General features: G+C 53.7%; 2 protein-coding genes across 11 annotated transcripts in view; both read right to left on the minus strand.

Moving 5' to 3' along the window:
• Window positions 1-262: 262 nt before the first annotated feature.
• Zbtb9 (zinc finger and BTB domain containing 9) lies at window positions 263-4,432 on the minus strand. 3 transcript variants are annotated; one of them, XR_002376880.3, is made up of 3 exons: window positions 4,258-4,432; window positions 2,228-4,059; window positions 264-2,139 (listed from the first exon to the last, which is right to left on the minus strand). XR_002376880.3 is itself a non-coding variant. In XM_029470847.2 (2 exons), exon 2 carries the CDS (start codon window positions 3,990-3,992, stop codon window positions 2,595-2,597), a length of 1,398 nt encoding a protein of 465 aa, XP_029326707.1. In that variant the 5' UTR covers window positions 3,993-4,059; window positions 4,303-4,422; the 3' UTR covers window positions 263-2,594. The 3 variants fall into 3 exon arrangements, 2 of the variants coding, with proteins under 2 accessions (XP_029326707.1, XP_021004927.1); XM_029470847.2 differs by having other exon boundaries at window positions 263-4,059; window positions 4,303-4,422; XM_021149268.3 differs by having other exon boundaries at window positions 264-4,059.
• Window positions 4,433-6,361: 1,929 nt separating this feature from the next.
• Syngap1 (synaptic Ras GTPase activating protein 1) overlaps window positions 6,362-24,297 on the minus strand; it is a 29,580-nt gene continuing 11,644 nt past the window's right edge. For 3 of the 8 annotated variants that reach the window (XM_021149517.3, XM_085833275.1, XM_085833273.1), the window contains 14 exons: window positions 22,426-22,579; window positions 22,134-22,232; window positions 19,908-20,531; window positions 19,634-19,778; window positions 19,291-19,435; window positions 17,671-17,907; window positions 17,382-17,583; window positions 16,995-17,173; window positions 16,403-16,444; window positions 15,021-16,083; window positions 14,432-14,605; window positions 12,463-12,674; window positions 10,612-10,702; window positions 6,362-7,108 (listed from right to left, as the gene is read on the minus strand). In XM_021149517.3, coding sequence (XP_021005176.1) covers window positions 6,962-7,108; window positions 10,612-10,702; window positions 12,463-12,674; window positions 14,432-14,605; window positions 15,021-16,083; window positions 16,403-16,444; window positions 16,995-17,173; window positions 17,382-17,583; window positions 17,671-17,907; window positions 19,291-19,435; window positions 19,634-19,778; window positions 19,908-20,531; window positions 22,134-22,232; window positions 22,426-22,579 — 3,514 coding nt within the window. In that variant the 3' untranslated portion in view covers window positions 6,362-6,961. Of the gene's footprint in view, window positions 7,109-9,825; window positions 9,906-10,611; window positions 10,716-12,462; window positions 12,675-14,431; window positions 14,606-15,020; window positions 16,084-16,402; window positions 16,445-16,994; window positions 17,174-17,381; window positions 17,584-17,670; window positions 17,908-19,290; window positions 19,436-19,633; window positions 19,779-19,907; window positions 20,532-22,133; window positions 22,233-22,425; window positions 22,580-24,297 lie in introns of all 8 variants that reach the window. The other 5 variants (XR_003835301.2, XM_029471476.2, XR_015045988.1 and 2 more) reach the window with 5 other exon arrangements.

The raw sequence follows: 24,297 nt of genomic DNA on the forward strand, positions 1-24,297 counted from the left end.
TCCACTCCCTCTGGTGGTGGTGGGCTAGAAGGGAGGTTAAAGTGTGTAAGAAACCTTATTAAATTAAGTTTAGAAAAATCTAACCCTGAGAAATTTATTTTCAGTCCAGTGCCACAAGAACAAGACTTAGCTGGGTTTGTAGCTCGCTTGTGAGATTCATAATTCCAAGTGTGAGGTTTTGGATTCAATCTCTAGCACCAAAACCAATCAAACAAAACAAAACAAAAAAAACCAAGACACTAGGTGATGACCCATACCTTTTAATTCTAGCACTTGGGAGGCAGAGGCAGAGGCAGAGGCAGGTGGATCTCTGAGCTCAAGGTCAGCCTAGTATACAGAGTTCCAGGACAGCCAGGGGGATACAGAGAAACCCTGTCTTAGAAAACCAAAATAAATAAATAGGTTTATTAAAATCTGTTCTCTTTGTGTTTTCTAATGGTGACTGAACTTGTAGCCCTGGACATGTAATGAAAAATCAAACACATAATCTGTACTTCTTGGATAATCATTAAATCTGTCTGTGTTCTGTGAAACCTATATAAATAAAGAGGCACCTGATTGCTAGTCAGTCAAGAGCTGTGAACCACATGGACTACCCATGCCTGAGTCCCTCCCTCCACTCACCCACTCCTCCTCTGCTGTGCAGGCTGCCCTGCTGCCCCCAGCAGGTTCTCTCCTTCCACCATGTGGGTTCTGGGGAGCAAACTCAAGGTGTCAGGCTTGTCAGTAGGTGCCTGTGGAACCCTCTGGTCAGCCCAATACCTGGCTTTTTTCCGTGAGTGCTAGGATCTGAACTCAGGTCTTCATGTTTGGGCACTGAGTACTCTTACTCACTGAGACACTGTTCCAATGAGGGAAAACCAGGGGCTCGCACACTGCTCTGTTCTAAGTATTTATAGAATAAATCAAAGTGCCATCTAACATTATGCATATTGCCAGAAATTAGGAAATAATTTAAGCTAATATTATTATGACCCCAAGCCTTTCAAAAGGTGGACATAAACCTGACATGTCAATATGTGCTTGTAATCCTAGTATTCCACAGGCTGAGGAAGGAGGATCCTGAGTTTGTGGCCAGTCTGGGCTACATAGTAAGACAAGATCTCAACAAACCAAGACAAAGAACCAAGCAGTAGCAGGTCAGACTCTGAGACATAAAGTAACTCACCTGAGGATCCTCAGCAGCAGCAGCAGCAGCAGCAGCAGCAGCAGCAGCAGCAGCAGCAGGGCCTGCCCGAGTCCAGGATAGCACTGTCCATGTCAAGCCTCTGTGATACCAGCTCACTCTTCTTCCATCGATGTCACTGGCTGTGAAAGGAACACACTCATCCCCTGCAGCTCTGCTCTCACATCTCTTCCACAGCAATCACTCAAGCCAGTCTACGGTCAGCTTAGGTTTCAGGGCAGAGTTTATTAATAACCTTAAATTTCCCTTCACCTCCATTCTACTATCTACCCCTCTACCTCTACCAAGTGTGGGTGAGATGGTAAAGAAAGCAGTACGGTCCCACTGTAGCTCCTCTGCAGACTTCACCACGTGTGGTTTCAACCCTGAGTTCCTCTAAGCAGGGCGATCTGCTCAGAGAGCAAATGCCACCCTGAGAGCTTTGTAGGTCACCTGCCCTCTCCTGAGTTCGTGGGTCCTATCTGTCATTGTGTTCATAAGCAGGTTATCAGTGGTAGTGAAAGGCGGACAAGGTGAAGGCTGCTGAGGGAATACCCTCTACTATGGACTTTCAGAACAGAACATGAAATGCTCAGTTTGCTAAAGTGCTCAAGTACTATTTTTACCCCTAAAGATAGGGTCTCACCACGTGTAGCCCTGGCTGGTCTTGAACTTAGAAGAGATCCACCTGCCTCTGCCTCCTCTGTGTTGTAATTAAATGTGTGCACCACACTTGTTGCATGTTCAAATACATTTTTCTTAAATGTATGAATGCTCTGTCTGCATGTATGCCTGCATGCCAGAAGAGGGCATCAGATCCATTTTAGATGGTTGTGAGCTACCATGTGGTTGCTGGGAATTGAACTCAGGACTTCTAGAAGAGCAGAGAGTGCTTTTAACAACTGAGCCATCTCTCCAGCCCCACTCAAGTATTTTTAAAAGGATATTTGGGAGAGGTGTCTACTGGTGAGAACCTAAAAAGGAAAAAAATGACAAAGTACAGGAACAGAATACTGCTGACAGGGAGAGGCCGCTCAGACCTTAGTCTGGCAATGCTAGAACCTAAAAAGGAAAAAAATGACAAAGTACAGGAACAGAATACTGCTGACAGGGAGGGAGAGGCCGCTCAGACCTTAGTCTGGCAATGCTCCAGCTCTTCTCTCACTAATCTGAGGTCAGCAGTTCCCTCACTGGCTATCAATACAAAAAGGGCCATTTAGGTTAAGTGATCAGAAGCATGATTTTCTAAAGTCTGTCTAAACCTGGACTACCAGGGTGAGACCCATGCCCAAGAGGAAGGGGTTCGTGACAATATATATATAATCTCTTGAAATGATTATACAATCCAGGACTGAGGTGGTGAAGGTAAGAGTCCAGCAGCAGCAGCAGGGGCTATCTTGTCCTAGAAATCACTAGAGAGCACCAGGAGTCATTTGTAAGTCCAGTGGTAAGTGGGCCAGCCCTGGCCCTTGCATAAGTCCCGGTGGCGAAGGAAGAAGGCCTGGACACGGAACCGACGGCCACAATGGGGACACGCATGCAGAGCTCTCGCATGGGTCTTCATGTGCTCTGTCAGATGATGCTTCAACTTGAAACGTTTATTACAGATGCCACATCCAAAAGGGCGAAGGCTGAACGTCAACATGATGTGTCGGTCTCGTTTCGGCTTTACTGCAAACCGTTTTCCACACAAGCAAGCAAAGCACTTCCCATCTGCAGGGGGTGTCCCTCCTAGCTTCACAGGCCCATGCATAGCCTGCCCTGTTCCTCCAGGTCCTCCACCCCCTGACAGGATTTCATTCCCATGAAGATCCACTGGTTTCCACGATGGATCTCCTGCCCCAGACGTTTCCCCTCCTCCTGAGGACAGCAAGTATCTCAGCTCCCCCTTCTCCTCAGAGTCCTCTCCGGATAGTACTTTGGTCTTTTCCTTTGATCCTCCAGACGGAGCCTTGCCTCTTGCTATCTCCTCCTTACACTCAACGTTTTCCTGATTCACATATAAGATTTGGGAAGCTTGTACAGGAGGGGCAGGAGGATCTACTGTTGAGTTCTCATCCTCTGAAGGCTTGCTGGGAAGAGCAGGTGTAGGCAATGGGTGGGATCCACAAGCTTGGGAAACCCCTCCTGACACTCTCGCGGGCTGAGGAGTCTGAAAGAGTGGGGCTGCTGACCCCTGCTCCTCTTCCTCCTCTACTTTCACCTGAATCTGTAATGTTCCTTCTAGTTCACTCCCCTCCCCTCCAGCGGGGCTCTCAGGAGAAACAGAATTCTCTGTAGAAGCAGAGGAGCGTACTGGGTTCTGGAAAGGGGAAGAGCGAATGCACCAGCCTCCTGAAGATGTTGTGGAAATAAGTGTGAGGCTGGAGGCTCCTCCACTGGCTGAAATCCCACCAGACGTTTCTAGTTCTCGAAGAATCTCTGAGCACCGATCTACCACTTGCCACATCTGAAGGCCACTGGCTACAAGGAGATGGGCAGGGAGGGCGTCCAGAGGCAGATGGAGGCTTCCTGAATAAATGAGCTGAAGCAGTCCCTCGAACGCATCGGCCTCGATGACATTCGGTAAAGTCAGTCGGGGCGCATCCCCCAAAAGCAGCTTGTCATGGAAGTAAGGAGAGGCAGCAGCCAAGACTGCTTTGTGAGCCCTAAGTTCCCTGCCCTGAACCAGGAGGGACACATCACAGAACTTTCCCTCCAGCCTGTGGCGGTTCAGGGATTCCAGCAGCGAAGAGCTATGATGAGGGAACTCAATGTGGATCGTCTGTGGGGCTGGATTGCATCTCGGAGAAGAGGATGCGGGAGGCAAAGGAGTCGAAGCATCCATGGCTACCTCGGGAAGAGAAATAAATCCTGGGGAGTCGGGCAGTGCAGGGTTCTATACGGGGTGAAGGCTGCGGAGGAAAGAGACTGGGGTCACACAAGTTCGGGGTATGAGACCTGTCTCAAGCCGCTCGCCACCGACCCTTGAAAACTCTTCGGTGACAAGCTTCTGTACATTAGTTGCGCCCACCAGGAAACCCAACAAAACACTAACCAGGGTTTACACCTCCAGGCCCAGCGGACTAAGGAGGGAAGGGATGGCTCCTCACCTCGCCGGCTCCGGTCGCCCTCCGCCGCCGCTCGCCCCTCCTCACCGTGCTCGCCCCGGCCGGCTCCGTAAGCTCCGGCCCCGCGACTTCCCACCGACACGCCCCCACCGCACGCGCGACCGCGTCGGAGCACCTCAACCACCAGTGCGCCTGGCAGGCCGGAAGCTGCCGCAGTTCCGCCGGACGCCAATGCGGCCAGGCACGGAGGGCGGGGCCAGTTCTGCAGCCAATGGGAGAGCGGCAGCCTACAAGCCGTCTCCTCATTGGCTGTACGGACGGAAGGCCGGGGATTGGGGAGGGCGGCGGAGGTGGAGGGCGGTTCCCTCGGTTCTGGAGTTGCGGTGAGGGGGAGCCACGGGTTCCGCAGCGCGGCGTGCGTCCCCGGTCCCGCCGCGCGAGGTAGGTGCTGCTGCCCTCCGCGTGCACGCGGGTCAGCCGGGTCTGAAGTCTGGAGCGCACGCTTGCTGAGGACCTGGGTCCTTTCCTCCATTTCGCAGAGGAGCGTCCTCACAATTAAGCCCTAAGTCGAGAGGGTTTTGCACAGACCCTGCACTTGGAGTCTTTTTTCGGGCGCTAAAGCGGGTCGAGTGCTGCGGCGGAGAGAGAGCGGGAGTGTAAGTTTCACCAGGAACACCCTGCGGTATATATTGTTCTCCTGACTGGGTGGTATAGTGTGTAATGTAAGAGGACTGTTCTTTCCAAAAGTAGTCCCTGTCACCCTTCAGGTCGTTCTGGAGACCCCAGGCTAAAAAGTCGGCCCAACACCGGGGGAGGCGGCACTTAGTCCCAGTACTTTGGAGGCAGGGGCAGGCAGATCTCTTGAGTTCAATCAAGGCCACCCTGGTATACAGAGTTCCAGGACAGCCAGAGCCACACAAGGAGACTCTCTCTGTCTTGAAAATCCAAAAATAAATAAAAGTCAGCCCAGTGATAAAAGAACAATCTCCGTTTATTAAACATGATTTTTCTGTTTCACCACACACTCCAGAAAAAAAAAAAAAATCAAATGGGCCTGGGAGTGGGAGAAAAGGGGGGGCAGTGGTGGGGGACCAAGAGTCTGGGAGCAGGGGCAGGAAGGAGAACGAGTAAACAAACAGCAAAAAAAAAAAAAAAAAAATGAGTAAGAAGATCTTCTCCCTACTCTTAAGGTGGTGGGTGGGGAGGGAAGTGAGGGGTGGGGCTAGGGAGCCAGGAAGCTCTGTACAGAGGGGTCGCCTCCCAGCCCCCCACCCCAATTATGTACAGTACAAACCCCAGATAATTACAACAGCCAAAGAGAAGGGAGGAGGTCCAAGGGTAAGGCCTGATGGGGAAAGCAGAGGAAAGGGCATGGGATAAAATTTCACATATTTACAACTTTTATATAAGTATAAATTTGGCCCCGGCTGGGTGGGTGTATGTAGAGGGTTAGACCGAAGGAGAGCTGTCCATACAAAAGAAAGATCGAGTCTGGAGTCTGGGAAGAATTCTCAATACCAAACGCAAGGAGTGAAGAGACAAGGCTGGGTAGGGGGCAGCAGTCAGAGAAGAGGGGGTACCCGGGAGGGGTTTCTCCCCTTCCATGGCCTACCCACCCCAAACCCCATCCATCCTACCTCCCCTATTCCGCCAGAGAGCTATGTACAGAAAAACACCGAAAAAGCATGGAGCTGGCGGGAGGGAGGGAGACTGGGTGAGGGTGAGGGTGAGAGGGAAGCCCAGCCCTGTCCTACCTCCCCCAGGGGACAGAGTCATGTAAGGGGGCCCCCAAACACCCATCCTCCAACACAGGTCCCCCCATCCTGGGGGAGAGAGACATGGCTTTTCCTAGAGTAAGTTCCCCCCTCCCCATGGGAGTAGAGACAAGAGAGGGAAGGGGTAGAGGGCTGGCTGCGTGTCAGGGTAGGGCAGATCAGCTAGTCTGTCCTCCACAACCCAACACACATGGCCTCCTATACCCTAACCCCCTCATCCAAACCTCAATTCCACCCCACCCAACACACTGGGGGAGGGGGGGGCATAAGCCCCCTCACCCCGCTCTGGGACCAGCCAAGAGCAGATCAGGTGTGGGAAGAAGGGGAGGCAACTCCCATTCCCCCCTTGCCGCCCCCTCCCTGCCCCGGTGGCCCCCTCCACCCCATCTGGGTTCTGGGTGGGGAGAGTTAATGTAAGAGTGGAAAGAGAAGGAGTTTGTGCGTGCTGAGCCCCCCCAGACGCTCCTGAGAAATCAAGGGGTAATAGGGCCCCCTCACCCGGGGTCCCCTCCCCATAACAAGGGGGGGCAGGGGAGGCCAAAATGGGGTGGTAGAGGGGAGTTATAGATTGTCAGCTCTGGTTACTGCTAAAAAATCACCCTGAAGTTGAAAGTTTGGAGGTGCCACACCCCCAGTGTGGGGTGAGGGTCTGTCCCCCAGTGCTCAGGGGAACTATGAGGCAGAGGACAGGGATAGCACCCCAGAGTGAAGGGGTCTGTGTGGGGTAGGTGGTGTCCTGGGGTGAAAGAGGGCAGCTGAGGGTCCCACTCTCCCTCCTAGAATGGAGCAGTGGGGTCGGCAGATGGGTGCCCCAAGGAGGCATTAAGGGAGACAATCCCGCTGTCCCTTGGCGACGTCCAGTCCTGGTGGTTGGTGATGTTCCAGGGTGGGGTGCACAAGGAAGGAGGTCTGTGACGCTGGGTGGGCTGGGGTAGGGTGCACAGGGAAGGAGGTCTGTGATGCTGGGTGGGCTAGTGGTCTGCGGTGTTCCGGAACTCGCCGTTCTCTGTGATCTGCAGCCGGGGTGGGGGGGGTGGGGCTGGGGGGGCCAGGCCGTTCCAAGGTGGGGCCAGCGTCACACGCGGGTTTGTTGGACCCAAGGGGGGAAGCTGCCTCTCCTGCAAGACACCAAAGAGGAGAGCGCGGACTTATTGAGACGCTTCGCGGGGCCAGGATGTGGCCCCAAGCTGTGCTCACCCGAACCCAGCCCAGCCACAGCCATGTCCACCCCTCTCCTGTTTGTTTCTCACCTCCATGAAACCTCACCCCAACTCCTACCAGGAGCCTTTGAACCAGACTTACACCAGAAAACCAGCTCAAAACCTGCGAGCTCTTCCCTTCCCCCCAATATAACGCCCACTTCAGGAACTGGACCCCCACTTCCCAGCCCCCTCCCATGGAGCCCCCTCCCAGCACCCTCCACCCCAGGCAGGAACTTCCCAGAACGCACTGAGGAAACAGAGGAGGCAGTACAGTGAAACCTCATTAGTGCAAACCCCTACAGATCTGGAAGTTTGTTAATAATTTGAACAAAACCGGGACTTGAGTTTTCCTTTATCTGTGAAAAAAAAGAGTGTGCTAAACAAATTGGTGGAAAACATGTCTGTGGGAGGGGACTTAACCTCCACCAGCAAACAGACTCCATTCTTTATGTGTGCTCCCTGAGGGCCTGTGTGGCAGGAAGCCTTGTGCACAGAGTTCTACTTACTGTGTTTGGAAGACAGGCATTGCCCTAAATAGACATTGTCATTCAGTTTTGTCAGCTATCAGAGTGGACCTTTCAAATATAACATCCCAAACTAGGTTTGACTGTAGTGGAAACAGGAAGGGATTTGAGAGGTGATGTGGAGCGACATCTTGTAGGAAGACTCCCAGTATTAGAGCAGTGGCCCTCGCCTTCCTAATGCTGCGGCCCTTTAATAGAGTTCCTCATGTGATCACCCCAACCGTCCAATTATTTTGTCGCTGCTTCAGAACTGTACTTTTGCTACCGTTATGAATCATAATGTACATATCGGATGTGGGAACCCCTGTAAAGGGCTTGTTAGACGACCCCCAGGTTGAGAACCACTGGTTAAAGCCATTCACTGTGCCCAGATTGAATTCCCAGACTGGCTGTCCCTTCCCCCCAACCCTCCATCCTTCTGCCTTGGTTCCTCTCCCCAGGTTTCCAGCTTGAGTAGCAGACCCTAGGCCACTCTTGGACCTATTTTCAGAAGCTTCTATGGCTTTTTACCCACTTCATGGCTCCTCCCCTCAACGCAGCCTTCTGTGTGCTGGGAGAGGGGGCCGTGTGGCCCCACAATGTTGGACACGTACTTGGCCTTTAAATCCAACTTAAAATGAATTCTATTAGGTTTAAGTAGCAGCTGGGCTGCAGTGAGATCAAAGCCTACAAACAGTTTGGAACAAATAACCAAATTACTGTCTAAGCTACAAGACATTTAGGTAGGGCAGCATGTAGTTATATCTGACCCTATCTCCAAAGGACACACACAAAAAAAAATGCAGCCTCCCGAGATCAGCTTCCCCCACCTCCATATCAGAATCAAAGACTCACCTGTTGTTACAAGGCCACCCCAAATATAACCTTAGACAAGCTACCCTCTGGGCTCAAGGGTATGTCCCAGGCAGTCAGTCGTGGAAGACCCTGAGCACACACAGCTGGAGAGCAGGGAAGGAACCCCAGATCGTCTCCACTCTGCTTGTCTGCTCATGACGACACATGGGCATGCCCCCTACGCCCTCATGAACCCAAATTTAGAAACTGGATAAATTAGGGTGCCATTATTCATTTTACAAAAGAATTCACTGCAGGAGTCCTCTTTAAATGGTGAGGCTCCTTGGTGTCTCTCGGCATTTATTTACAGATCACTGACAACAGTGACAGGGGCCAGGCAGGCAGAGAGTAAAAATTACACTGCAGAGCCACTGCCCACCACAGATCCTTCCCACAGAAACGTGTCTTGGGACAGGTGTACCTGACAGCTCCCTATTCACTGGCTTTTAGGTAGGATTATGTGTCCTGAAAGGCTCCTGGGCGGCAGTGGGGAGAGATGAGTGGCATTACCAACAGGAACTTGGGCTCTGCCGGAAGAGGCTATTTAACATGCTGTTCCTGGTGTCCCTGCCTGGTACTAAATCTGGCTACTGAGCCCCTGACTACATTCTAGGGAGCAGTTTCCCCTTACTTCTGACTCACAGTCTAGCCTCAAATCTGCCCAGGACCCTTGCTCGCCTGTGCTGCCTACTCTGTCACTGCCAGGACATCTCAACAGCAGTTCTTCCAGGGCTTCCACCCAGCAGAACTAAGGAGGCCTCAGATTCCTTCTGCCTCACAGGTGCAAAGGAGAAGGAGCAAAGAAGGCCACAGCAGGAGGGGGTGAGGGATCAGGAGAGGAAGCAGGAACCTGATCTACCTGCTGGAGTCAGCACAGCCCTCTAGCCTGGCCCCAGCGCAGTATCCCTCCACCCTGTCCCACCCACTCCAACATCCCAGCTCCCAAGGACGCTCTGGTGAAATGGGGGGTGACAGACAGACACTGGATAGGTAGAGGAAAGGAGGGTGGTGCCAGGAGGTGGCTGGTGGGCCAGTCTGGAGAGAACTGGGAAACCTGTAACTCTGCTTGGTCTTTCTAAGGGTCCAATTTGGTACTACTAGGCATCAAAGGGTAGGTGTGGAGTGTCAGCAGGTGAGCTCTGGTTGTACCTTGGGAAGGGGTCTGTGCAGGAGGTGTCGGGAGGGAGGGGTCTGTGGAGGGTCTCTGGGTGTGGTGCACAGCAGTGAGAGGGGAGAGGCTCCAGAGAGTTGGAGGGGGTGGGCTTCACCACCAACCTGCAGTGGTCCGGAGTCACCTCCCCCAGTGTCCTCCGCCCGTGGTCAAAGCGGAACCAGGAGAATTACCTGATGAGGAGCTGCAGGGGGAGAGAGTGGGGTCATGGGGTCAGGAAGCTTGGTGGTGGTGGCAGGGATGCCTGGTGGTTAGAGCAAAGGGAGGAGGAGTATGGATAGGAAAGAGCAGGATCTAAGGGAAGCAGGGGCCAGGGTGCAGAAAGGCCTGGAAGCTAGCTGAGGAGCAGAGAGGGTGGCCACAAGGAGTTAGACGTAGCCTCGGGAAACACCAGAGGTTAAAGGGAGGTTGAACTTCAACTATGGAAAGGGGTCTCCAGGAGAGGCCTTTAGGATCTGAAGAGTCAGAATGGGAAGTCAAGAGAACCTTGAGTCTCTAGGGTACCCAGGGCTAGATAAATGACAGCTCAGATTATAGTATGCTCCGTTCTATCCAGGACAACCTTCAGCCTTCTGGCTAAGAAGAGCTGAGGGAGCAGACAGGAGTGGGCTAGGAGGAGGCAGGGGAGCTGAGAGGCTGAGGCTCTGGTGGCAGGCGGTCCTGAGATGCAGGCAAGAGTGGGAAGACAGGACAGGAAGGCACAGGAGTAAGGCTGGCTCTGCCAGGAGTGACGGAGGCACAGACAACGGGATGCAGATGAATAGACAGACAGGACAACAGGAGACAGACAGACGGTGATGGGGCCAGGGCGGCGCGGCGGTGAGAGCACAGAGACGGTGGGATGGATGGGGATGGGACACGGAGAAGATAAATGACATTGTAATTTCCACCTGAGCGTCGAGCAGCCTCTTCTTGGGCTCAGGCAGCGGCTCAGCCATGGCGGGGTGGTCCCGGCGCAGCTCCTCCTCCACCAGCATCAGCCTGAAGGGACGGGCTTCAGTGGGGTTAGTGGCGGGCACAGACTCAGAGCCCACCTGAGGTACTCTTGACCCTGGGGAACCCCTGCAAATCTGGAAAAATCTATGACATTTCTTCTCGCAGAATTCCTCTTCCCCCATTACCTAAAAGATGCCTGTCACCAGAGTCTTGCTACCTTCTGGGGGGCTTTTTAAAGATATGTATGAATGTATGTATGTATGTTGGTTGGTTTTTTTTTTTGGGGGGGGGGCAGTCTTACTGTGTATCTTTGGCTGGCCTGGAACTCATTATGTAGACAGGCTGACCTTAGACTGAGATCTGCCTGCTTTTGCCTCCCATGTGATAGAATTAAAGGCATGTGTCACCACATCCAGCTTTGTTTTTCAAGACAGGGTTTCTCTGTGTAGCCCTGGCTGTCCTAGAACTCACTCTATTAGACCAAGCTGGCCTCAAACTCAGAGATCTGCCTGCCTCTGCCTCCAGAGTGCTGGGGTTAAAGGCTTGTGTCACCACCACCACCAAGCCTATATATATTTTTCATTGTGTGTATCTGTGTGTGGGTCTGTGCACACGAGTTCAGGAGCCTGCAGAGGCCAGATGTGTGAGATGCGCCAGTAGCTAGAGTTCCAGACAATTATAAGCTACCTGAAGTGGGTGCTGGGGATTTGACTCAGATTCTCTAGAAGAGCTGTATATCCTCTTAAGCACTTGAGTTCATCCCTCAAACTCATGAAAATAGACTTGATTTGTGGTTTTCAGATAGTGTCTCACATTCTAGGCAGGGAAGCCTTGAACGTCCTGTGTAGCTGTATCCTCCTGCCTCAGCCTCCTAAACATTGGGATTACAGACATGGGTACTCCTGGTGAGATTTCTATGTCATTGTTTGTCTGTTTTGTTTGGTTGGTTTGTTTGTTTGTTGAGACAAGGTTTCTCTATGTAGCCCTGGCTAGAACTCTCTATGTAGCCCAGGCTGGCCTCACACTCTCAGAGATCCACCTGCTTCTGTCACCTGAAAGCTTGGATTCAAAGTGTGCACAAGTAAACAGATGGTGTGGGTGCACGCCTTTAATCCCAGCACTCAGGAGGCAGAGTTCAAGGCCAGCCTGGTCTACAGAGTGAGTTCCAGGACAGCCAGGGCTACACAGAGAAACCCTGTCTGGAAAAACCACAAAAGTGTGCACAACTCTGTACAGCTAGGTTTCTGTATCTCAAAGTCTCCTGCCAGTCAGATCCCCCAGCTCAGCCGGCCTCCTAGAGACCCTGTGTGCAGAGACGGAGCTTCTGGGCCCCATGCACCATGCACGAGTCACTGAGGACTCATCTCATAAGAGAGTCCTTGCCATGGACTTCAAGTGTCTCAGGCAGAGACCATTTTCTTCTAACTAAATCTCACTCAAAACATTACAATAGATCTGGGTGCAGCTGGCTCTGGCTGTGGTAGCCCCTGAGAAGGCAGGTCCTTTGGAACACTGACAAGCTAAAAGCCCTCTAATGGAACTCATTCTAAGCCTGAGCCAGGGACTGCCTCTTAGCTCTGTGGTGAGCCCCACAGGCTGGGCTATGAAGAACTGGTAGGGAGTCCAGGCCTAAGTCCAGACACTGGTGGCTAGGCTACAGTCACTGGTGTATCTCTAGGGCTTCAGGAGTTAGTGTGCAAGCAGTGCCGGGCCGCAGTAAGAGCAGCTCAATGCCTTAAGCAGGTTTCCCCCTCTCCCTCTCCCTGCAGCCTCAGCCCCTCCTCCCTCCCCGGGCCGCCCCTCACCTGCCAATGATGCTCTTGATCTGGGAGTCCTTCTCCACCTGCTGCTGTCTCAAGCGCTTCTCACTCTGCTCCAGGCGGGCTTGGTACTGCATCAGGATCTTGCTGGTCTGTTCTTCCTGGGACAGCAACCTCCGCTCATATTCTTCCAGCTTCCGGTTGGACATGTGTAGCCTCTCCTTCAGCGAATGTATCTCCTCCTCGTACTCCTTCACCTGCCCGCCGGGCACATGACCCCGTACTGTGAGAGGCGCTCAGCCTTGGCTTTACCAGCCCACTCCCATCCCTGTCACTTCAGCCATGGCAAAGGAGTACCCCCATCCTTTCTCTGCCTACTGAACACACTTCTCTGCTTTTAAGAAAGCTCTGAAATAATACTGAGGCTTCTTCAAGGTGGTGCAAAGTCAGTCCCACACCTTTGAGGTGTGCCCTGCTCTCACGCATGCGTGGGGCATATGGGGCTACAGGGTCTGTCAAGACTCCTGGACACGCCCTGAGAAGCTTCTCTACAGATTAAAGCCAGTGGGACAAACATTCCAAAGCAATATTGAGCACATGGGGATAGGGGGGAAAACCCAAGCCACACTGGGTGAGGTGGGGGCAGGTGCTGTCTCGGGTGTGACTCCCTCCCTAGTCCTGTCCTACAGACAAGAAGTCAAGGGGCTCCCAGACTGAGAATACAACTATTCCAGGAACAGACGAGCTCAGACCAGGCTCTTCATTTCCATGTGGCTTAATATAGTCAGTACATGTAGTACTTGTATGCTCTGTTTTTTTCTGGTGCTAGGGATCAAACCCAAAGCCCCACTACTAATCTCTCTTCCCAGCTTACACATAGCTGCTCAGCAGTTAAATAACGCTAAAGCTTTAGCTCCTGAATTGCAGCGGCACACACAGGGGTCACACGGGGTACCACTAGCCATAGGTATGCATCTTCCCAGCTGATTGTCCCTTCTAGAAGCTCTTGTGTGTAGTGCTGGACTGGGCTTTCCTCATCTGCTATACGGCTGGGAGAGGCGACCTAAGAGCCCTTTACCGGGCTGGCAAGATGGCTCAGTGGGTAAGAGCACTGTCTGCTCTTCTGAAGGTCCCAAGTTCAAATCCCAGCAACCACATGGTGGCTCACAACCACCCGTAATGAGATCTGATGCCCTCTTCTGGTGTATTTGAAGTCAGCTACAGTGTACTTATGTATAATAATAAATCTTTTTTTTTTAAAAAAAAAGAAGGCCGGGCGTGGTGGTGCACGCCTTTAATCCCAGCACTCAGGAGGCAGAGGCAGGTGGATTTCTGAGTTTGAGGCCTGCCTGGTCTACAGAGTGAGTTCCAGGACAGCCAGGGCTACACAGAGAAACCCTGTCTCAAAAAACAAAACAAAACAAAACAAAAAAACAAAAAAGAGGCCTTTACCATGCTCTGAAGGCCTACTTCTAAGCTACACCATTCTAGGTGAACAAGAGAGGGAATTCACGGCCTGGGATAGATGGCTGCCTTGGGACAAAAGTGCTTAGCCCTCTGGTAGAACTTGCTGATACCTAGGGCCTCATGCGTCGTCCTAGCAAACATCTGCCCCACAGGTTTCTTTTCACTTTTTATTTTGAAGCAGGGTCTCCTTAGGTTGTCCAAGCTGGCCTTGAGCTGACATTGCCTGCCTCAGCCTCCTGAGTAACAAAACAGTTCACAAGCCTGTGCCAGCAGGCTCAGCTTGGGTGGTTTCCACATATGCCCTAATCCTGGAGCAATTCTCTTCCTCAGAGCTGAAACGAAACAGCTCTCTCCATCTATAGTAGAGATAGTATAGATAACCCACAGAGAGAGTTGGACTAAAAGACTCTTTCTACTCTCAATAGAAAAGAGGGCTGTCTGCTTCTTTTTACCCTGTTGACTAAGCATGGGTGTTTTCCCTTGGAAGCACTGATGGCCTTCCTCCCCCGGCATGGTAGAGGGATGGGCAGAGGGAAGGCCAGCGTACCCTGTCCAGCCGGCTTTCATCCATGGACTTGGAGTACTCCTTGAGCTTGTACTCTTCTCGCTCAATGTGTGCGCTCTCGATGTCAGCCGACAGGTGAGGCATGTTGGAGACCCAGGCTACGGTCCGCTCCGAGGCTGGCATCGTGGGGTTAAGCGTGGATGGAGTCTGGGAATGCTGAGACCAGCAAGGAAGGGCAGACAGCAGAAAGGTGGGAGAGGGAGGGCATGCTCAGAGGAAGAAAACACAAATGATCCCCCCACTCCTGCTCCCCTGCCTTAGCCCTTCTCTGTCTGAACTAGTGAAGTTACGCTGCCTGCCTGGGGGAAGTGCTAAGGCTGGGGTCCCCAACTGTTCATCTACACATCCTTGGCACTTCAACACTTCATGGGACATTGCTGAGGGCCCTCTTATGTTTCTGAGATTTTTGTTTGTTTAGAGACAATTTCACTACCTAGCCCTAGCTTCCTTCCATCTTGCCTCTTGAGTGGTAGGACTACGGGCCACAAAGGAGGAGATTTGTTACACCAGACTACACTGTTGCTTCCCTCCCTGCTTGTCACCCGCCCCACCTCACCCTGCCCTCACCTACCTGCTTGGTGATGGAGGGCTTGAGCCCCCCACCCCCTCCGCCCCCGCTGCCCCCGCTGCCCCCAATGCTGCCCTCTTTGCTGAGGCTCTGTTGCCGAGGACGGGCAGGACCGTAGCTTGGCTCAGGGGACTGCAACAGGTTCCCGCTGGACGGCCGAGGTTTCTGGGCGGCACTCACTGTCAACTGCTGAGACTTGCCCCTCTGCAAGGGGGGTGGCTGGCCCCCACCGCTGCCCCCGCCGCTGCCCCCTCCCGGCCCTGAGGGAGCTGGCCTCTGGGGACCGATGGTAATCTGGGGAGGGGACAGCATGTGCTGTAGACTGTCCTGAAGCGAGAGCTGCCGGCGGGTAAAATCAGTGCCAGAGGGTCCAAACTCGTCGCTGTAGCTGTGGCTATGAAGGATGGAGGCGGCAGGGGGCTTAGGGACCCCTGAAGAGAGGTCCTCGCTCTTGCTATAGCCATGGAATGGGGCAAAAGTGTCCCCTGGGGGTTCTCCCCCTCGGTGGTGGTGATGGTGGTGGTGGTGGTGATGGGAGGAGGGTGGACCATGACCACTGCTCCCTCCATGGCCTGCTGGGGGCCCTGGCCCATCAGCAGCCATATGGAAGAGAGGGTTCTGGAAGGAAAGGGGGATGCGCAGTTGCTGGGCGGGGACACCATCTGTAGTGACCCCCATCTGGCTGAGGCGCATGCCAGCTGCTGTGATGGAAGAGCCACTCCCCTGGGAGAGGCGCCCGGCAGGTGCAGGCCGCAACCCCAAGGCTGCTGTCAGCGAGGCCTGGCTGGAGTGCAACAAGTCCCCAACAGCTGCCAGGTTGGAAACACTGCTACTGTTAAGGCGGCCTCCAGGCCCGTCGCCCTGAAGGTCCAGCATGGACACACTCTTGTTGACACTCAGCATCTTCTGCTCTGGCTCTGTGATGTCCGAGCTGCTCGTGCAGTATGCTGGGGATGAGCGGGCCAGTGGTGGCCGGCTCACATAAAACAGGTCTTTACCCCCACCAGGTGGTGGTGGTGGTGGTTTTTCCTTGGTTGGGGAGGGGAGGCGAGCCATGTCCATAGAGCTGTTGGAAGCAAAGGGGGACACAGGCAGAGTGAGGCCAGGACAACTGGCACCTGTGGGCTGGTGCTGGCCTTAGGTGAAAGCGGGGCCCACGGGGGAGGAGGGCCGAGAGCTAGTGGTGGCAGCCCTGAAGAGGCAGGCCGGGAGGATGGGAGAAGGGAAGGGACAAGGCCTAGGAAGGGTGTTAAGGCCTGGAGAAGGAGGAGTGAGGGCTGGTCTGGGCAGGCGTGGAGGAGATGAGGTGCACTGTGAAGGACAGGAGCAGAGGTGGGTGAAGGCCAGTGCAGCAGGACAGAGGGTGGGGAGCACAGAGCCCTCACCTGTTGAGGCCTCGAGCCATGAAGGATTGAAGGTCGATGGAGCTGGAGAGAGATGCAAAGGGGCAAGCGCAGACAGGAGAAGGAGAGCGGTGTGGACAGATGATAGAAGGAGTGGCGGGAGGGAGGGCGTGGTGGTGTACACGGAAGACACGGGTGGGGAACAGCAGAGTGATCACAAGATGAAGGACACCGTCCGGAGCCGAGGCCCAGGCCCTCCCTGCCCTCCCCCATCAAATTGGATGCCGGGCTCCAGGGCCCTCTCGGCTCCACCTGCTGCTTCTCTGAATGCTGGATCATGGAGAGCTCTCTGGGGCAAGGTGGTATGAGGGAGCAGGGGCTTAGGTCTCTTAGAGACACCTGATGACTTAGGTACCACGTGGCTGAGCCACAGCCTAAGGACAAGCAGTGGGTTGGCAAGGGAACCAAGTGAGCCAGCTATGGCAGGGTCCCACTGCCTGCACCCTTACCACTGTCCCTAAGAACTTTCCCTTCTTCCCTTCTGAGTACTAGAGAGATACAGACAGGCCCAGCGAGAAGCATCCAGGAGTATTCAGGCTCCCAGAGCATAGCAGCATGGAAGCAGGGTGCTCACCTATTGAGGTCCCGCATCATGTAGCCCTGCATCTCGGCTGATGGCCCTCGCAGCACCATGGGCTGAGACCGAGTCCGTTCACTCTGGCGGCTTGGCTGCCTTTGGATGTTAGGGTTCCTCAGGGCTGTGCTGATGTCATTGAGGAGCCGGGGCAGTGGGCCCAGCTTCAGGAGGGCTTCCTGGAAGGACAAGGCTGTCACTTGATGAGTAAGTGCCCGGTTCTAAGAGGGCCTCAGAGGCCACGGTAGAGGTTTTGTGATATGTACTGGAAGTGGTGGTGACATTTCTGGGAACAGGAAGGTGACAGGAGTTCTGTGCAGAGATAATCTCTCAGCCCAGGTGCCTCTGGAAGTACCTGGGGATGGGACAGAGGGGACCTCCACTGACCTTGCTGAGCTGGGGCAGCACCTCCCAGAGCAGGGCGTGAAGTGTGGAGAGCTCTCGGCCCAAGTCTATATAGCCCTCAAAACTGCTGCTGTTGGTCAAGGTGTCCAGGTTGGATATCTCATACAAGAACTGCTGCATAGAGCCCCACTCCAGCTCCAGAAACTCATTCATGAAGCCCAGGAAGTCCTCCTTTGAGGTAAACCTGGACAGGGGCACAGATGCTGTGGTGACTTGGGAGACCCTTCCAGAAGCCCACGGTCATCCCACCCTTCCTGAAGTTTCCCCTCACTTGGAAAAGTTGGCCAGGTTCTGGATGACCTTGGCGATGAGGGTGAGGGTTCGTGAGGTCTGCTCATCTGGGTACTCCTGCATAAGCCCAAATAGACTGGGCGACATAATGGCCGGGCAGAGGAAGCGCAGGAAGAGCGAGGCGCTGATCAGCCTGTCAGCAATGTCCTCCCGGCCCCGCTCTGCGCAGCGCAGCCGCCAAGATGCAAACACCTCCTTCAGCTCCCTCGGGAACACGCTGGGGGGAAGGGGTGGGGAGACAGAGAGAGAAAGAGAGAAAGAGAGACCGGGACTGAGCCCCAGAGACCCTCAGCTTTCAGGGAACATGCTGAGGGGGTGGTAGAAGGTGAGGGTGTGGAGACAGGTGAGAGAGACCGGGAGGGAGGGACTGCAGGAGAAAGACAGGAGGCTGCTGAAGAAGAGGGCCACAGTAGAGGAACAGATTCTGGAGAGAGAAATGGAGAGGGGGAAAGGGGTGAGGGGAGATAGACACGTGGGAGAGAGACGGAGGGTGGGAGAGAGACAAGGAGAGGAGGAGAAGAAAAACAGACACCAGGGAAGAGACAGAGATGGGAGAGAGATGGAGGGTCACTTGAGGTACAGGGAGCTCGGACCCCCCAACTCTTCTGGATTCCAGGGAAATGGGGATGGACTGCCCCAGGCATGATCCCCAGTCTCTGGAATGGCTCAGCTCACTCTTTCCCGCCTCCCAGTGCTACTTCGATGTCCTACTGACACCTTAAACTTGACTAGTGTAAAACAGAGCTCACCATCGCCCCCACACTGCCAGCTGGCTCCTCCTTCTGACTCCCTGGTTCTGTCAATGAGGCTGTGGGTCTCCTAAGCACTACAGTCTCATGACCTCTTGAGTCATCCTGACTCCCACACAACCCCTCAGACGACCCCTACTGATTTGATCCTTCCTCTAGCTGGCCTTGAGCAGACCCTTTCTAGGCCTTCTAACTACACCCTGATCCAACATCTGGTTTCCACACCTGGAGCAGAGCCTCCAATGGTCTGGGCTGCTTTCTCTCCCTCCCCATATAGGTCACTGACTTGTGATCCAGTCTCAGTCATGCTTCCTCCTGGTGCCAACACCTTCAAGGCTACCCCATTCTGACAGTTGCAGACTCCTGAGCCCCGGACTTCCAGATTCTCTCATTCCCAAAGCACAGCTCTCTCCTATTGCCTCTACTAGAGCCATGTGCACCAGCTGCCAGCCATCCTCTGAAGCTCAAAGGCCTCCTCACATCACACCTGTGCTATCTCACAGCCCTGGAAATGTCCTTTGCCTACTGTGTACAGATGCCAGCCCCTGAGCCGGTCCTCACAGCCCAGCCCTGGGCACCTCATCACTGCTCTATCTACTCAGGGACCCTCCCTTAACACACATCATAATGGCTCTGTGGCTTTTCTTGCATCTCGTGTGTCCCTGCTCATTTTGGTTAGAGGCCATCTGAGGTCAGGAACCAGCCCTCATTCACCTCTTTCTGTTCTATGACACCCCAGAAAATGCTTTGCCCGTACTGATGCTCAGTCCTCTGAGGATGGACAGATGGATGAACAGATGAACACACAACTGCCCAGCCCTGGCCCCCCAGCCCAGCGTTCCCAGTCTCACCAATGGGAGTTGACCACCTTGCACAGGGCCAACTCACAGCACATCCGCAGGTTGGCCTGGTGCTCTGCCAGACTGGACGCTGTGCACTTGATGGGGTCTACTTCACAGTTCTCCTCAGATTCATACAGAGCACGGATGAACTCCCCTGGGAGGATGTACAACAGGGAGCGGTCACACTTTCCAAGGGCAGGGACAGGGGCTCCCTGGGTTGGAGGAATGGCAGAATCAGATGGTTGGAGGCTGGGGTCCTGGGACTCTGAGGAAGGTAGATATGGGGTCTGGGAAGCCAGGTTTAGGGGTGGTGGGGGGGCACAAGGAGGTTCAGGAAGAAGGCCTGAAGTACCAATGGCATCCTTGAGGTATTTCTGGCCAATCAGTCTCATATACTCTTCTATGGCTTTAGTGGCGAGCGTGTTCTCGCGGAATATGAGGTGTTCCCGCTCCATGAATCGGTCTACCTCTGACATGGCCATGTCTGAAAGGAAGTCCTGGAGCCCAGGAAAACCCCAGGGTCAGCCTCTACAGAGTCCAACCTCATGATCTTATTATTCTCTCTTCACCGCCCACAAGCTGGCGGCCATGCTCAAGCCAGCTCTCCCTGGGGCCATAGTGCTCACCTTGGCCTTGCCTGTGCTCTGCAGGATGTGAACCAGTGCACTGGCCACCTCCTCCTTGCCTTTGACATTCAGGGCAGGTTCCAGCACTGCACACAGCATCCGGTAATGGTTGGTCACATACTCTGCAAACTCCTTATACAGCTCCATGGGCAGGATGCTCATCGTCTGGTAACGGGCTTTCAGTCTCACAGCTGGACAACCTCCTTTCCCTTTGCCCCCTGAGCCACCCCCTGACCCTCCTCCTCCTCCCGAGCCCATACCCCCAGAGCCCCCACTGCCTGTCGGCAAGGTCACGGGGTACCACTGCTCTGTGAAGTGGCGCCCAGCCAGGGTGGCCACCGGAACAGTCACCAGGCCAACGTAGCCCGCCTTGTCCTTCTTCCGCTTTTTGTCTGAGTCACGGTACAGATGCAGCCGAAGGGCCCGGACGGCAGGCAGGTTGTTAAACTCAAAGTGCTCGCCCCAAAAGACGGTGTCTCCTGAAGCCGAGCGGGGCTTGGAGGTGGTCCGTGCATACAGCATGTCGTCCAGGCACAGCTCACAGTAATATCTCTTCTTGGGGGGCAGCTCTCGAGCCTCTATGATCCATAGCTTCAGCACATTATCTACCCGGCGGCTGTTGTCCTAGCATGAGGAAGTGGTTGGGGCAGATAAAAGGGTGAAGACAGACACACCAGAAAGACAGTGAGCACATGGTATCAAGATGGTGGCCGTAAGGAGAGCAGTAAGTATACTGGGCTCGAATAGTGGCGAATTATTTCTCTCTAGAATCTGAGAAATAGTGTCCTGGCAGATGTCAATTCAGATGAGGGCATACTTGATTAATGTCATCTCTTAATCCAGCAATTGGTGACTTTATCACATTAGAGACATACAGAAGGAAGCTAGCCATGTAAAGAGGGACGGACTGAAGGTGACAGCTTCAGAACTGACATGGCCTTGCTCATCTTGGACTTTAGACCCCTGATCTGTGAGAGAGGAGCTTTGGCTGGCTCAGTTCACAGTGACTGTTTTACAGCAGCCTTGGACGCTAACAGAGAAGGGAATTCCTACAGGATTAATGCTGGGAGATGCTTAGGTGATGAGTCAAATGCACTGAGGGCCAGCAAGATGGCTTCCTTGGCGAAGGTGCCCAGTGTGAGTGTGAGCCTTAGGACCCACAGCAGAGTGGGAGGGGCTCTGGCCTCCACGTGGGCACTGTGCCCTCCCCCTTCTTCCCCCCTACAAATAAATGTGGAAGTTTTTAAGATTATTTACTTTTGGTTTTTTTGAAACAGGATCGCTCCACACAGCTTTGACTATCTTGGAACTCACTCTGGATTTGGACTCACCGAAATCCACCTGCTTCCGTGCTGGGATTAAGGCCTACGCCACCATGGCCAGCAACATTTTTTTTTTTTTTTAAAGTAAGGAAGACCTCAAAGATGTGAATGAGAAAGTCCCACAGAAACATCAGATGTTACAAAATAAAATAATACTTTCGTTAAGTATAGGGCCAACAGCTGGGCGTGGTGGCTCACGCCTTTAATCCGAGCACTTGGGAGGCAGAGGCAGGTGGATTTCTGAGTTCAAGGCCAGCCTGGTCTACAGAGTGAGTTCCAGGACAGCCAGGGTTACACAGAGAAACCCTGTCTCAAAAAAAAAAAAAAAAAAAGTGGGAGCTGAGGGCCGAATTGAGGAGGGCCCAAGCTCCTGGTGAGAGTCACATGCTATGGCAGTATGTTGAAAGCAGCGTGGTACCTGGACCCTGTGTGGTTCAGATTGTGTCTAGCATTTTAAGTGGGATTTCTTAATAAAGGCTCTGGGGGAAAAAGAGGAAGATGGCCAGGACTGTGAGCCTGCTATAAACCGGAGTCAGACCAGCTGACAGATTGGCAGCTTCTTCTCAGGGAACATAAGTCTTGGCTCTGTCAAGGGGACCCTGAGGTCACCGAGTCCAACCGTACTTGGTAGACTTTATAAAGAGAGCCAGGGTTCACAAAGCACTGCGAGTGCAGCTGGATGACCACCCATTAGGTGTGAGGTGTGAGCGAGGCCTTCCGTCAGATCCCTGGCTCATGGCTTTCATGGCAGGGAAGCAGAGCGTGATGGAAGGTAGCAGTTGGGGGAGAAAGGGAATACAGGGGAATTCTGAATAATGGAAATCACCCCAGGGCCCTCCTTCCAAATCCCCACCCTTTAGCTCACTAGGCCCCCGGCCTCCTTGGTTCCCCTCTTCCCCAGTACCTTGTTGGGTTTTACAGCCCTCTGCAGATTCTCAATCCATTTGTCCCTTTCAGCTGCAGACCGACAGGCAAAGCATTTTGTTCCAGATGATGTTGTTACCTGGAGAGGAGTGTGGATTTGAGGTGGGGCTCCAAGGAGGGGTGATTCCTAGAGGCTGGAGACTATGCCACACCTTCCTCCCTGGTCCAGCTCTGTTTCCCTGACAGCTCCACATGCCCCTACTCCAGGCCCTCGAGGCCCCACCCTCCTGCATCCCTGCCCTCTCAGTCCATCTCAGCACAAAGGCTACTACCTCAAAGCAGAACTCCTGACCCAGGATGGAGCTGTGTACTGGCTTGATAATGGAGTCTTCATCCAGGTTGAGCTCCAAGGCCTCAGCAGCACTACTGGGACTCAGCAGGGACTCGTGGGAATGTGACTCCTTGAAGCTCTGCATCAGCCGGGCCCTGGCAGCACAGGGGTCAGAGAAACATCAGGGAAGGCCCTCTCTCCTCACTGAGGACTCTGCTCACCAGAGGAAGCCCAGGCTCCTCCTGTGGATGTGGGAGGTATGGGGTGGGGGTGGGGGGCAGGGGGGAACCAAAACCCTTCAAGAGACCTATCTGCATCAACTCATACTCAGGATACCTAGAAATAACTCAGAACTGCTGGGCATAGTAACACACACCTTTAATCCCAACACTCAAGAGGCAGAGACAGGTAGATCCCTATTAAGTCTGAGGCCAGCCTGGTCTACATAGCAGGCCCCAGGCTAGTCAGGGTCACACAGTGAGACCTTATCTTTAAAAACAAACACAAACCATGTCAAAAACAAAACAACAACAACAAAAACAAAAAAAGAAAAGAAAAAGAAAAAACAAAATGGCCTGGACATGTCTAGGTAACGCCAGAAATGAGAATCTCAATATAAAGGGGAAAATTGGAAGCAAAGACTCGAGTCACAGAGGAAATACAATAATGTCTGGTTTGGACCTGGCACACAGTGCCTAATAAACATTTTATGATTCAAACTATAAATGAAGTAAGTTTTTAGTACAACCAGGAGATAGAGAGAAAGGCCTAGGCAAATAAAGGAGCAGACAGGGCAGAGTAAAGGTCAGAGGCTGGAGAGCAGACTTGGGAAGAAGGGGAGGCAGAACAGCAAGCAGGGGGCAAAAGCAGGCGCAGGAAGGCTAAGGAAGAGCAAGCGTGCGCACTGTGGACAGCGCTGCGCTGCGCCAAGCTGCGCGGGAGCACAGGACAAGCGGGGCTGAGGTACTCAGCAAGGGGAGAAAGGATAGATAGCAAGTGGTGTGGAAATGGGTAGGGGACCAAGATGGAGAGCATGGGGAAGCAGGAGGGGAGCTCGGGTGTGGGAGCCTCCATGAAGTTATTTATAGCAGCCCCGTCATCACAGGCTCTGGCTGCCGTCAGCACCACGCTCCCCCGGCCCCCCCCCCCGCCCCCGCGGCCAGGAATACCATGCCCTCACCCCCCCTCCAGCCCCAAATCCAGCACTGGTTATTTGGAAGGGGACAGGGAAAGGTGTGATTCACCTGATCCCAACCCTTCCTACTCTGCTCAGTCCCTAGGACAGCCAGACACAAGGGAAAAGGACAGACTCTCTCTCCAGGGAGTGACTGGACTAGGGGAAGCCCACAGAAGGACAAAGGCAAACAGCCAGGTCTCCTTCCTTATTCCTCAGGCCCTGGATTAACCCCAGCCTTTGTCCCCATTCTGTTACCTGCATAGCAGATGCTACCTTTCCTATTGTTCTCTTGCTCCCCACTGGCCCTGCTACTAGGACCTCAGAGCCCTCATCCTCATCAGTGCACACCAGCTACCCATGTCCAGCCTGCTGCCCCTAATCCCTGCCCTTCCGCATCTCCCACCTGGGTCCTATTGGCTCCTTCTCACCACCCAGTAAGCTCTCACTAGTCCTACCCAGGGTGGGAGCCACCCTTCCTTCCTCCCCACGAGTCCTCCTGCCCTCCTTGGCTTCACCTTCACCTCCTTCCCTGCCTCAGCAGGTTCTTCCTTGTCACTTCTTTCTGGTTACCCATGGCTTAGGCCAGCTCCTCTCAGATGTCTCTTGCACCCCGACCAACATGAGCCCATTAACCTTTGTTCTCAGGGAATCCCCCACTCCGCTCAGTCCCCATCTCGTTTCAGGTCCAGTACCTAC

Source organism: Mus caroli, unplaced genomic scaffold, assembly GCF_978045245.1.
Source record: "Mus caroli unplaced genomic scaffold, Mus_caroli_1 scaffold_18, whole genome shotgun sequence".
Lineage (NCBI taxonomy): Eukaryota > Metazoa > Chordata > Mammalia > Rodentia > Muridae > Mus > Mus caroli.

Excerpts from the sequence above, each read along its gene's own strand:
- Zbtb9 (XM_029470847.2), bottom strand. The coding sequence starts at position 3,992 with ATGGATGCTTCGACTCCTTTGCCTCCCGCATCCTCTTCTCCGAGATGC.